At 43.3% G+C, this 14800-nt stretch overlaps 1 protein-coding gene across 1 annotated transcript in view; it reads left to right on the forward strand.

Moving 5' to 3' along the window:
* The window catches only part of LOC137432976 (bifunctional methylenetetrahydrofolate dehydrogenase/cyclohydrolase, mitochondrial), a 59027-nt gene extending 45539 nt beyond the window's left edge, over positions 1 to 13488 (forward strand). The window contains exons 4-8 of the mRNA XM_068125335.2: positions 5 to 157; positions 1838 to 1945; positions 3958 to 4050; positions 6016 to 6141; positions 12552 to 13488. Of these exons, the coding sequence (XP_067981436.1) occupies positions 5 to 157; positions 1838 to 1945; positions 3958 to 4050; positions 6016 to 6141; positions 12552 to 12700 (629 nt within the window). The 3' untranslated portion in view covers positions 12701 to 13488. The remainder of the gene's footprint in view (positions 1 to 4; positions 158 to 1837; positions 1946 to 3957; positions 4051 to 6015; positions 6142 to 12551) is intronic.
* Positions 13489 to 14800: the final 1312 nt, after the last annotated feature.

Genomic DNA, 14800 nt, shown 5'->3' on the forward strand with positions numbered 1-14800 from the left:
CAAGAGCACATGGATGAACGAGCAATTTGCAATGCGGTGAATCCGGAGAAGGACGTTGATGGTTTCCACGTAAGCAATGTTGGACGGCTCTGTTTGGACCAACCATCCATACTTCCTGCCACACCCTGGGCTGTTTGGGAAATCCTGCAGCGCACAGGTTAGTGTTTTTTTATCTGCTGTGATTTCCAATAACTTGATTTAGCAATTAATGACAAATAACTGTTTCAGAAAGAAATGTCCGTTTCCACAACCTTCTCAGACGATGCTAGTTGAAGTGCTGTTGGACTCAGACATTCACGGTCCCCAAATTTGCGGGTTCTGCGTATTTGTGGTTGATAAATTGCGACCTTTTTCTACATTCGCGACCTTGTGTCCCGCGTATTCGTGATTTTTCGCAGGCGAAAAAACCAATTTACCACCAGCCACGCACATGACACTTCTAAAAGCGTGTCACGCATAAAACCACTTCCAGCCACGCATAAACCATTTCACATTCTTTTCGCAGGCATATTCATTGTTTTTCCTCGACGTTCATGAGATTTTCTGAGAATCAGGAACCACTGGGAACCTACCCCCCCTCTCCAACCCTCCCCTCGCCATCCTCCCACCCCCCCCCCCCCCCCCATCCTCCCACCCCCCATTTCCCATTGAAACGATGTCCCCACATTCGTGGATTCGATATTCATGGCATGTCCCTGGAACATAGCCCCGCGAATGTTGAAGTCCGACTGTATTTGACATTTTTTACATATTACCTCCCCAAACCCTGGTTACGGTGCACCTCAGTCTCAAGAGGGAACACGGCAGAAAGATTTGTTATTTTGAGTGTTCTAATAAACCATGGTAAAATCACACCAATGCAATTGTAGAACAAAACAAGTAATTGTATTAAGAACTCTCACATACACAATAATACTATAAAAGAAAGTACAATGAATACATCACTTGCATCAAATGAACAATACATATGATGGTACCATTATTTCCCCAATGCTCTCAAAGCAATAAACTCACAATACGCCAAACGTGAGTGGAATGTAACATTCCCCAAAGTCCGTGCACAAATCCCAACGCGGTGAAGCTCGAAATCGTGCAGAACGGCAAAACAGCAGGCAGGTATTGGCGCGGCTGTGGATGAGGAGTTACGAGGTGAGAGGTCGACATGGGAATTGGGCCGATATGGAAACCAACGGAAATCAACACGATGAGGTCGAGATGGAAATCCCAAACGACAAAACAAGATGCACCAAGCAGACAGCCTCTTCTTCTTTTTCGAGTACGAAATGGTGTATCGGCCCGTAATGGAGGCACTGGCTCCCTTAAACAATGACTCACACTTGGTGATAAAACCTGAGACGCAGGTTTAATTGCACTCGCAATATATGACGATGCCGCGGGCAATCCCTTTCCTGGGAAGCCTCAACTCATTCGCGACCTAAATCAAAAAAGTCCGCTCGCAACCCCGATGCGACTTTACGGCTGTATCTCTCTCATGGCCGTCTTCTCCCTGCCAATCCTCCTCTCTCCTCCTCCGGCCTCTTTGCATCGTCTTCCTTTCTCCTTCACAAACATTTATTTTTACCTTCGACTGAAGTCATCTCCATTTCACACAAAAAATTTAACAACAACATTACCTGAAACTAAAAATCCTTACAGTATATAATAACAACAAAGGCGGAAGTGATGTATCCGTAAGACATTCTAGAAGTTAATAGATTGTAGTTCTGGTGATTGACTATCATTTATATATTTCACAACAGAAACAGCCTTGCATGAATACTCTACCCTTGCCATTCATGTTGATATGATACAAGCTTGTATTCTCTTGACCTATTAGGTATTGAAACGTTTGGGCGAAACGTCGTGGTCGCTGGCCGATCCAAGAATGTGGGCTTGCCCATAGCAATGCTCCTGCATTCGGATGGAAAGCATGAACGCCCGGGAGGTATGCATAATCTTCAAACATTAAGGGAGCTTCAAACAATACCATGAGGATTAAATGTGGGATGTACCTCATATTATCCCAAAAATTGATTACTGAGATAATAGGTGGGCAGATTAACCAAGACTATCCAGGAAATTTGTTTGTGAGGTAACAGGCAGATGTATTACACAAGACCACCTGGGAAATTGGTTCAGGAGATAATGGGCAATATCTTTCCATGAGAGATTCAAACCCAGTGGAGAGGGGTTAGTGTGCATACATCTAGGCCACCCTGCCTGTCCACAATACCTTTATGTCCTGTTTAATGGAAGAAACATGATTATTAATGAAATTTGCATTTGTTTTCCTTCTAACAGGGATTGTTTTGATCTGCATTTTTTTTTGTGAGGGCTAAGTTATCTGCATGTTCAACTATTCAGCCTCTTGTAAAATAGTAAAATAAATACTGTTATGTGGGAGGGGGTAGAGGGGATCTAAAGTTAGAATGTGTTAAGATTAGCTTGGCCCAGATTGTCGAGTCGATTAGATTTTCTCTTGTAACAAGGACCCGTCAGAGGTAAGTTGTATGTATTACCTGCACTGAGGAGGCAGTGACTGTCTGTCCATCATAGATCAGTATAGGGTAAGTCGTTTTGTGTAGACCTCCTGTCCAGGAAAGACAGGTGGAGGACTTGTGGGCACTATGGTACCAGAAAAGCACACCGTGCTGATATGGAATGAAACAACATGGGCTGTTTGGCCAAGGACTGCAGGCCAGGATGGTACAATGAAATATGGAGCTCTGGAGACGGGCTTGATGAACTGAAAGGCTGCTCCTCCCACTGGCAGCGGGAGGCCAATGAGAGGCATCTGCCATGCATGAAGGCGGGCTAAAGATAATAAAAGCCACATATGCTCTTGGGTTTCTTCCAGATCAAGAGATTCTAAGATCATGATCATATCTCTCTCTCTCTCTTTCTTCACTCTTCTTGTACGGACTGTTGAGAAAACATGGAGTCATCTCCCCACCATCGACCCTCTCGTCTTCATCCCTGTTCCACACCAGCCTGCACGGTGCCATTTTGGGGCAGCTTGAAACCAGCCTGTGCCTACTCGAGTCCGGGCCTGTTTTGTTCCCCTTTGTTCTGGAGCAAATCCTGCATTTTCAGCGCCAAAGCTTGGGGGTTTAGCTCTTTCATGTGTACTATGAATTTGTGTGTTCCCTTTTTCCCTATTTGTTTGTCTGTTCCGTTTATTTAATATTAGCATCTCGTGTTCCTCTTCTTCCATGTTCATTAATAAACCACGTAATTATAAGAAGGGTTTTCCCGCCTTCTGCCTCTGTTCGCTTGTCCACAGCCAATAAATAAGTGTGTGTATTTGACCGATCCTTTGGGGGGGGGGGGGGGTTGCGGAGGAAGGAAGAGAGGATGTTTAATGAATGCAGTGTAAATTTGGGCATCATTTGTTCATACGTGAGAGTGAAACCCCGGGTTCTCGGTGCGACGGTTGACATGAGTCAACTAGCCGATGCGACAATACTTTTGCATATCCTTTTATGCTCGGGTCTTGGGTGTCGCGTAATGTTCTTCCTTCGGTTTAATTTAATTCACCCTTCTAATTTTAATGTTTCTCTAAAAGTATTGTGGAGAATAAATTACATACTTCATTTGAAATGTTTTTTTTAATGGATTGAGTCAGCCAGGCAGTTAATTTATCGGTCTCATTTTGTATCAAAATTTGTAAAATCTTAATCAAAGTCATCTCGAAGATGATTCGTTTTCACGCATGGATGGTATAATTTTGCTTTGAACTCAACAATTAAGGAATTAGACTCAAACAAATTATTGAGTTGCGGTAAACTCTAACAAAACAAACGAATTCTCCAACAAAATAAACCAATTCTCCAACAAAGTAGTTTCGTTTTGTGTTTGTTGTTTCGGATTTTATTTGCTCGGCTGCTGCCCCTCGAACAGGTCGGGTTTTGAGGTCGTTGGCAATTGTGAAAAAAATTGCTTGCTTTTGTTCTGCAGGTGATGCCACAGTCACTATTACACACAGGTACACACCAAAGGAACAGATGAAAGCTTTCACGTGCTCTGCTGATATTATCATCGTTGCTGCGGGTGAGAGACTCGAGAGTAGATCCTTGTTTTTTTTTTTAATTGGAATTTCCCGTTGTTTTTGACCCAGTGCATGTGAAGTATAAAACGGGACTAAACAATTGGTTCGCTTCCGTCTATCTGTCCTTTTGTCCACAAACGCCAGTTTATGATCGAATTTTATTTAATTTGAATGTTATCATTTGAACACGAATCAGAACATGAATCGGAAGATGAACTTTCAGTTTAACAGTACTTTGGCTCTGAATTTGTCCTGATTGTGCATGCGTAGAGAGAGGTGAGATAATTTTCATGCGGTGAAGCCGCTTCAATATTTGCTATGTATGTCCTTCAAAAAAATGAAGAAGAAAAACCTTTCTTAACCCACTGTGTATTATTCTAAAGGGTAATTCTAATGGGTTCTAAAGGGTAATTATAATGGGTTCTAAAGGATAAATCTAATGGTTTCTAAAGGGTAATTCTAATGGATTCTAAAGGGTAATTCCAAAGGGTTTTGTTCATTTCTAGGCTTTTCCTTTTTCATATTTAAAATGCCAAACTGAACGCCTACCTTTGGACATGGGTGCGATATTTATTTATTTATGTTTAATCATTTTTTACTTTGTCTTGTAGTCAAACAAAATTTAAAATGCTTCCAAACTGGAAACTTACTGTTTTTAAGGATTATTGAAGGACACAAACAGCGGGCATGAAGAACTATCGTTGCGTGTTAAATAAGGTGATGTATAAGATGGTGTTATCAACTGCGGTAATTTTTTTCTACAGCCTTTAAAATCTATTTTATTTCCATTGAATTGTATACTTGAACACCAGAATACAAATCGCCTTTTTGGTACTTTCAAAAACCTTTTGTTTAACAGTACTTGGCCAAAATCTTATGGCATTTTATATCATCTCAACCAATCAAATTTGTCCTTTTATCTCAATACTGAGCGGGATAAGGTGTACTATGAACTCTCTAGTTGATTGACCGGCTAATTCTGCTCCTCCTGATGCCTCTATCATGTCTCCGAGGAACAGAAATGGGGTTTTGACCTTTTCTAAATTGAATTCTGAGCTAAGGAGCATTTCTTTTTGTTCTTCGTCTTTCTCTTCAATTGGTTGATCCTCACATGTTTTACATGTGAAAATCTCAGCTTCTGTTGCCAGATTTACAGTGATTCCACAGCACCTCTTGTGACACCATCTATAATGTGTCTACATTGAATTGTATTGCATCCAACTCCTTTCCGCATGTTAAACAAGGCCATTTTCCGTTTTCCTTCCTTTCTCCTTCTTCACCACTCACCATAACCTTCATTTTATTAATGTTGATGTGTAAACCTTTCTTCTTGGTTGCACTTATACTTTTTTTTTTAAACGTATCTTTCACTTCTTTTCACTTTCAGCAATCAATTCTAAGCCATCGGTGTGCAATAACTTGCATGGAAATTGTTAACCTTTCATTATTCGTCGATTCTTCCATTACCATTACAAACAGTGGAGGATTAAAACTGATCGCTGGTGTAATCCTACCTTGACTTCAAACATTTCGGTGCATCCAAAGTTGGTCTTCAGTATACTACTTTATTTTATTTTCACTGCTTTATGCCTTCTTGTTTGTTTGTCTGTTTTGAACAAAATATCTTAAAAAGTTGTGGATTGATTCAGACGAAATTTGGTGGAGAGGTTGGGTATGTGACAAGGATGAAATGATTATATTATGAAGATCCGGATCTGGATCTGAGTTTGTTTTTTTTTCCAGTGATTCTTCACCTTTGAGAGATGGGACACTCCCTCTCCCAGAATGCTCTTGAAGGAAAATTGTATTTTTATTAGACGTAAATGTGGCTCACCTCTTGCATCGTTTGTGGACATGTCTTTCCCCCTCTGCATCTTGTTAAAGAATTTGTATCAGGTTTTATTTGGAGCAGGTTCAAAGTTATGCATGATATACCTTCCATTTTTTTGTGTGGTGTATGTGTGCAGGCATTCCTGGACTCATTACAGATGACATGGTTCAACGCGGTGCTGCTGTAATCGATGTCGGAATTACGCGCATCACAGATGCTGCCAGCGGGCAGGACAGGCTGATTGGAGATGTCGATTTTGAAGGTGCGTTTTATTTCCAACATTATGCATTAGCGCTTCGGACACATCTATATATATATATAAAACACAGTTTGTGTGTGTGTGTGTGTGTGTGTGTGTGTGTGTGTGTGTGTGTGTGTGTGTGTGTGTGTGTGTGTGTGTGTGTGTGTGTGTGTGTGTGTGTGTGTGTGTGTGTGTGATGTTACCGATAGACTCCTAAACGGAGAGGCTTACGTGCTTGATATTTGGCATAGACATGGCCATTGAGCCTGGGACGAACATGGCCGAACTCAAAATATTTGACGATCCATATTTTTTATTCATATTTACCTCAGCGCATTTCAGCGCACGGAATCAACGGAATCAGAGCAGGTGAGCGCTGATTCGCTCAGAGCGATCACGCGATCACGTGATGACGCTATGACGCTATGACGCTATGAACGATATGAACGCTATGACGCTATGAAAAAAAAAATCGCTATGACGCTATGAAACGCTATGAACGATATGACGCTATGAACGCTATGACGCTATGACGCTATGAAAAAAAAAATCGCTATGACGCTATGAAACGCTATGACGCTATGACGCTATGAAAAAAAAAATCGCTCGCTTTGCCAAGGGGCTCGCTCACCCCCCTCCCCCGTTCCCCTCCCCTTCCCCTCCCCTCCCCCACCCGGCAATGCCGGGTACTTCTGCTAGTAACCCATAATTGATCCCTCATGGACATTTATTACCCCGTGCACGTGAAGCGAAATGCGGGGTTAAGCAATTGGTTAATATCTACCCGTCCATCAGTCAGTTTGTGATTGAGGAACGACCTATTTAAAATCAAATGTTATATTTTTAGCACGAGTAGGAAGACAAGTCTGTCGTTTTACCGTACCTTGGTTTTGAATTCTTCCCGACCACACGTGGAGACCACGCATGTGTATGATAATATTTATACCCTGTCTACCTGCCTGGCAGTTAAACAAAATGGAAAATCATTCCAAACAGAAAACTTGCTGTTTGTAAGGGCATCGTAATGGACATGTACAGCAGGTACGAATAACTAATGTATTTGTTAAATATGGTGGTGTAATAGACGCTGTGAAAATTGCGGTAAAACCCAGTGTTTTTATTTATACACCTTTAAACCTCTTTTTAACTGGAATTAAAGACTAACTAGACTAACCAACTAGAATTAATTATGAGCTCCTTACCACATTACAAGGCTTTCATCCACAGCTCAATGGAATACTGCTCTCCCCTCTGGGCTGGTGGTCCTGCCTCACACCTAGCTCAGATTCACGCTGTTGAAACCAAAGCTTTCAGAATCGTTGAGTGAAAGGCCCTCGGAGTTAGCTTCATCGTGGGAGATTCCACTCGCCGCAGGCAGGTTGGTGGTCTTTCTGTCTGCTACGGACTCCTCTCCAGTCTAGCTCCCCCAGCTCTGTCTGTGCTCAAATATTCCTGCAGGTCGCACTAGATCTGCTGCAACCCTCTTATGGTGAAACTGCCAAAATCAAGACTCTCTGCTCACCTTCACTCTTTCATTCCTCTTTTCTCCCACCTCTGGAACAAACTCCCTCACTCTCTTCAATCCCACTCCTCCCTCCAGGTCTTTAAAACAGCTGTTCACTACCTTCTCTTATCTTCCCCCATCCAAAACCTTGATCTTTTCTACCCCCGTTAATTCACTCCTGATCCAATTTTTTGAAATACCGACTTCTTTCCTGGAAGTCCTAGCAGTGTCCATGTGTTTTTTTGCTTTTTTTTTTACCTCTCCCCCCACACCCCCCCCCCATGCCTCCACCCCCCAAGCCCCCTCCCTCCCACAGATCTCCCGATGTCCCTGTTCTCTACTGTTGTACTTGTGTGTTTCCCCCTCTCCCCTCCCCAACTTGTCTCCCGCTCCCTTTATCGTATGTTTTATGTGGCAGTTTTTTTTTTTATGTGATTTAATGTTAGCTCTCACATGCGCCTCGATCTTGTGTACAAAAAATAAAAATAATTTTTTTAAATGTATTTTAACTGTATAATGCAAATTGCCTTCATCATGCTTGAACCCTCAGTTTTGCAGTACAGTACTTCAATTTAACCAAGAGGGAGAATCACTTTGCAATACATGTCCCCTACCGGTTCCATCTTGTTCCAAGCAAAGAGGCCACAACTCCGTGAAGATTGGTAAAACGCCCTGAAACTCAAACTTGTTTTGTAACTTAACATATTGAACTGAAACTCGTTCTGTAACTTAACACTTTGAACTGAAACTTGGTAGGGGACATGTATTGCAAAGCAATTCTCGCTCTTGTTTATGTTTTCTGCTGCAATCAAATTGACCAAAAAATGAATGAAGAGAGAGAGGGAAACTGTACACATTCATTTGTGACTTGGAAATTATCGTTTTAGTAATCTTCGAAATTAAAAAAATATTTCCTTCCTATTTTCAGTTTGCCATCACATTTTGTTAATTTTTCAGCCATTCTCCTTGTTTTATTTCTATATACTATTCGGTTTTCCTTGTTTATTCGGTTTAGCCCGGTGTTGGCTTAGCGGTTAGGGTGCCGGCTTGGGATCCTAGGATCCCGGGTTTGAATCCCGGTCGATCGCTGAATAAACGCCAGGGGGGTTGACTCAGCCTGTCATCCTTCCGAGGTCGGCAAATTGAGTACCAGTTTGCTGGGATGAATGATCCCGGTGTGTACCCCGATTTAGAATAGGTACACTGTATCCCTGCGCATCGTAAGAGCGTGACCAAGGGTTGGCGTCAGGAAGGGCATCCGGCCATAAAAACATTGCCTCAAAGAGGGAACCATGATTGTCATGGGGCCTGCAAGGCTAACCCCCGCTCTAGCGAGGAAAATGGCCTTAAAACGATCATTCATATATATTCGGTTTTACTTTTCGGTGGAATTGAATGGTTTGCAAATACTGTTAATTATGCATGATATTGGCTTTACGGTTAAGGTGGCTGCCTTAAGATATTGGGGTCTTGAGATTGAGCTCCTCTTTCTTGCTCCGTTGAATCAACACCACGTGGGGTTGACTCGGCCTGTCATCCTTCTGAGATCGGCGAAATGAGTAATAGCTTACTGGGGTAATAAGCCATTCGAGTATCCTGCGCCAGAGTGGCGACCCCATCCAGGATTGTACTCCTTCGCCAAATGAAACTGCTTCAGCAGGCCTATGCGCCTCACGGCATGAAAGGAATGGCTAATTACTGCTAATTGAAAGTAATCCGTAGTTCTATGATGAAGTCAGGAAGTTTGCTTCAAACGTTAAACATCTTGAAAGATATTTCCATTTATTTGAGGAAAAGCACAAACATCAAAAATTGTTGGGGGGGTGCTGCAGATTCAGATTTTTTGGGGGCCTGGGGCTGAGAGGTGAGGGGTGGTGGGGGAGGAAGATAAGGTGTGGTAGTCAAGGAGAGACGGGTTATATCCACATGGACTCCACTGACTCCACAATAACCACTGACTTCACTGATTTACTCACCTGCTTTAACCTCACTCAACATGTCGACTTTCCTACCCATATCCGTGGTCACATTTTGGACCTTGTCTGCTCCACTGGATTAAATTTGCACCATCTCTATGGCTCCGACCTCACCCTCTCTGACCACTTAGCCATCACTCTGACCATCAACATCCCCGCCCCAACACCAAGGCATTATCGCACAATCAACTTCCGTAAGCTAAACGCTCTTTCACCTACCTCATTCTCATCCACCCTCTCTGAAAAAATGTCCACTTCTCCCTTCATTGACCTCCACACCCCTTCCGACCTCACTGACTACTACAACCACACTCTCTCCTCCTGCCTTGACCAGCTTGCGCCTGTAAAAACCAAAACAGTTTCTTTCACCCATTCTGCTCCCTGGTTTACCCCTGAACTCCACCTGATGAAAACTCGTGCTCGCCAACTTGAAAGACTCCGCAATAAAACGGGTCTCACAGTTCACTCCCAAGCCTACAAGGACCACATACAACACTACAAAGATGCCCTCTCCCGCGCCCGCTCTGCCTACTACTCTCAAATTATCCACTCTGGCTCCGGAAACCCAAAAGCACTCTTCTCGACAATAAACAAACTCCTCCGCCCCCTGAACACCACCACCCAGTCATTCACAGTAGACAACTGCATCTCCTTCCTCTCTTTCTTCCAACGCAAAATTGACAACATCTACAACAGCTTGACCACCGCCGCACCCGCTCCCCCTCCAACCACCTGCCCCCCCTTGTCCTGCCATCCCCTGTCTCGGTTCTCCCCAATCTCTCCTACTGACCTCTCTGAACTCCTCATAGGAATGAAAACTGCCACCTGCACTCTTGACCCCATCCCCTCCAGCTTTGTCAAAGCCTCCCTCCCTGCTCTCTCTCCACTTATCATTGCAACAATAAACTCCTCCCTGTCTACAGGCATCGTCCCACCTTCCCTCAAAATTGCTGCTGTTACCCCCATTCTAAAAAAACCTGGTCTAAACCCTGACACCCTAAACAACTTCAGACCCATCTCCAACCTACCCTTTCTGTCAAAAGTTTTGGAACGCGCTGTAGCCACTCAACTCAAACATCATCTCTCTGCCAATAACTTGTATGAAACATTCCAATCCGGATTCCGCTCCAACCACAGTACTGAAACTGCTCTCCTCAAAATCACCAACGACCTTCTCCTCTCCTCTGACGCTGGCAACCTCAACATTCTCGTCCTCCTCGACCTCAGCGCTGCCTTTGACACCATCGATCACACTATCCTCCTCACCCGACTTGAATCCACCTTTAACGTCACCGGCACTGCCCTCTCTTGGATTAAATCATACCTCTCTGACAGATGCCAGTTCATCTCCATCAATAACTGCAAATCCCCCACTGCTCCCCTCCCCCAAGGTGTCCCCCAAGGTTCAGTTCTTGGCCCCCTCCTCTTCATCCTTTACCTGTCCCCGCTCGGTCACTTAATCCGCCGTCATGGTCTCCAATTCCACTGCTTCGCCGATGACATCCAGCTTTTCATCTCCACCAAGTCCGTCTCCACCGACACCCACTCTATCCTGACAAACTGCATCACTGAAATAAAATCCTGGCTTCAAATCAACTTCCTCAAGCTTAACTGTGATAAATCTGAAATAATCATCATTGGCCCAAAAACGCTCACAAAATCCACCCATAACTTTGCCCTCAACATCGACGGTATCCCAGTATCCACCTCCCCTCACATCCGGAATCTTGGCGTCATCTTTGACCAAACCCTTTCCTTCGACAAATACACTAAACAGATCACAAAGTCAGCCTTCTTTCACCTGAAAAACATTGCCCGTCTCCGCTCATCCCTCTCCTCCACGGCTGCAGAAACCCTCATCCACGCCTTCATCACCTCCCGTCTGGACTACTGCAATAGCCTCCTCTATGGTTCACCCTCAAAAATCACCAATAAACTCCAATACATTCAGAACTCCGCTGCCCGTCTACTCACTCATTCCCGGACCCGTGACCACATCACCCCCGTCCTTTACAAGCTTCACTGGCTCCCCATCCCCCAGAGAATCCAGTACAAAATCCTCCTCCTGACATACAAAGCCCTCCATAACCTGGCCCCATCCTACCTGGCTGACCTCCTCTCCAGACACACTCCCACCCGCAACCTCCGCTCTGCTGGTACCAACCTCCTGACCCCCTCCATCCGGACCAAATTCAGATCCTGGGGGGACAGGGCCTTCTCCATCGCTGCTCCCACCCTCTGGAACTCACTACCTCACACCATCAGAGACTCCTCCTCACTCACCACATTCAAAACATCACTAAAGACCCACCTGTTCAACGCTGCATTCAACATTCAACCCACAGCATTTAACCCCTGACTATCTCTTCTCCTTCTCCCTCCTTTTGCTTTAAATATTTCCCTATTGATTCTTGTCTTGTCTTTTTGATTCTTGTCTTATATATATGCCGTATATCGCTGCTGTTTGTTTTCTTGATTCTTGTCTTTTTGCAATTGTTGTTTTCATGTATTGTTATGCATTATGTTTTCCACTCTGTCAAAGCGCCTTTGGGCTTCTGGAAAAGCGCTATACAAAATAAATGAATTATTATTATTATTATATGTTATTTTGAAATGCATTTTAGATTGTGTATTCTGAAATGGTGGAACATTGATGCAATGCACAGAATTGCCAGAATGTTGATCGGATTATGTGGTAACTTCCGTTGGGAATTATGGGGAAGCTAACATTTTGGGCATTTAATCCATCACCGACACTATCCTTCACGAGCAAGACTGGTTATTTATTTGAACACTGATAGTTTTTTTCTGCTCAGATTTGCGACGGTGCATCAATGATGTGTGCAGTATTGTGGCTACATCAGCTCGTGCTAATTTTCAAATTTTTGTTGCATTGGGGCGAGGCCAGAAGGCATTTTAGAAGATGTTCCTTGCACGTGTTGTGTGTCCAGGAGTGCAGAAAGTGGCCGGATACATTACCCCCGTTCCTGGTGGTGTTGGCCCTATGACCGTTGCTATGCTCATGAAAAATACAATCATCGCGGCGAAGAAGATGGTACCATTGTGCCAGCATGCGTCGTACGGGGCTGGCATCTGCTGAAAACCTCGGCCCGACCTTCCTCCATCGACGAGTGACATCGGCATCTGGCAAAAGCCTGTAGACGCCTTTTCCGTGAGCTGTGGACACCATTGCTTGCTCAAAGCTGAAATACAGCAGTTTATTTGCTGCCTTAGCTGATTTGCTTCTGCTGCTCTGAAATCTGCAAGAGCTGCCACTTGAGGTGGACTTTATTATTTATTAAACTGCATTCGCACCTTGTTTCTCGCAGGAAGCACGCATGTGGCATATGACACCAATCGTATAGTAGGAAGGAGGTTTTTTTTTATGTTCACCTCCTCTCTTTCATTTTCCCTCACCCAATGTAAGGGTTTCTTCACACAAAGTATCGTCCATTATATCCAATGAAAGAAAAACACCAATTAGTAAGTTAATGTCTTTTTCAATAAACCTTTAATTATTTTATCGAGACATTCCGTTATTGAGAAAACTATTTAATGAATATACGTCGAGTTATGCCTCAATTAACTTGTCAGAGCTTCCTCGACTTGTGATGACCTTTGTTTGGTTTTATTTATTTTTATTTTTTACTTTTCACCAGACTCTTTCATTTTTTTGTGAAAGCATGCATTAACTCTCCACCTATGCACAAATGCCAAAGCATTTTGAACAGTTTGATTGCCATCTCATTGCCGACAAAGTATACTGTACATGCTCAATTTGGTAAAAACAAATAAATACATTTTAATTGATTAAAAACAAATAAATACACAATTGGTAAGTACATGATGCTCTATTGGTAGAAATAAATAAATACATTTTGTTTTCTATTTTGATTGTGCGGTATTACCTCGGCCCAACAAAGGTGAACGTAGGTTACGTTTTCAACCCTGTCTGTCTGTCTGTGTGCAGGATATCTCAAAAAGTTGTGGACGGATTCAGATTCAGATTAAATTTGGTGGAGGTTGGGCATGTGACAAGGATGAATTGATTAGATTTTGGCGAAGATCCAAATACCAATTCGGAAATGAGAATTTGTCATTCTTCAACATTGAGAGATAGGGCTGAAATTGTATGTAGTACGATATCTCAAAGTTATGGATGGATTCGGACTAAACTTGGTGAACAGGTTGGGTGTGTACAACAACAACACCAACAACAACAACAGGCATTTTAAGGCCATTTTCCCTGCTGGAGCAGGGGTTAGCCTTGCGGTCCCCATGACAATCCTCTCCATCTTGCCCTATTTTCTGCATCTCTCCTTGTTAACCCCCTTGCCCACATTTCTTCTTCGACCATCTTTAGCCAAGTCTTTCTCGGTCTTCCCCGTCCTCTACTTCCTTCTACATTCATTTCCATCACTCTTCTCAACCAGTCACTTTCATCCTTCTTCAACACATGACCAAACCATCTCAACCTGTTCCTCTTCACAGCATCAATCACAGGCTCTATTCCCATCATCTTTCGCAATTCATCATTTGTCTTCCTCTCTCTCAACGATACTCCGCACATCCACCGAACCATTCGCATTTCCACCCTTTCCAGCCTTCGTTGCTGCTCTTCGTTGCTGCTCTGGGTGTGTGACGAGGAATAATTGATTCGATTTTGATGAAGTTCTGGAGCCGGTTCTGGATACTATTTTTTTTTTTTAGTGATTCGCCACCATTGAGAGAGAAGGTCAAAAATCATGTTGAGTATTATATCTCAAGATGTTATGGACGAGTTATGACAAAATTGTGGATGAGTTGGTTAGGTGACAAGAAAAAGCCGATTCGATTTTGGCTCAGGCCGGATCTGGATTCGGACCTATCGGTGGATACAAAACATAAACCCATCACCCTGTGGCGAAGGTATGTGCTCAACTGAGTGCCTTTCTGGTTTTTGGTTTAAGAAATGGTAAGAGAGGAAAGGAAATGAAGCACGAGGATTGGAGAATGTAGGAGTCGGTGAATTGCTTATGAATACTTCAAAGCCGTATTGGAACTTTTGCTTCTTTTTTCTTCTTCTTGTTGTTGTTGTTTGCTTGATTAAGTGTACTTCAAGAGAAAATAATGTATCACTTTCATGTCTCATGCTAATGGTGCGAGAAGACTATCGATCTGCATTTTGTATGGCTTTTTCACCAAGGGCATGTTATTGTTT

The sequence above is a fragment of the Myxine glutinosa genome, chromosome 8 (assembly GCF_964187855.1).
Source record: "Myxine glutinosa chromosome 8, kmMyxGlut1.1, whole genome shotgun sequence".
Classification (NCBI taxonomy): Eukaryota; Metazoa; Chordata; class Myxini; order Myxiniformes; family Myxinidae; genus Myxine; species Myxine glutinosa.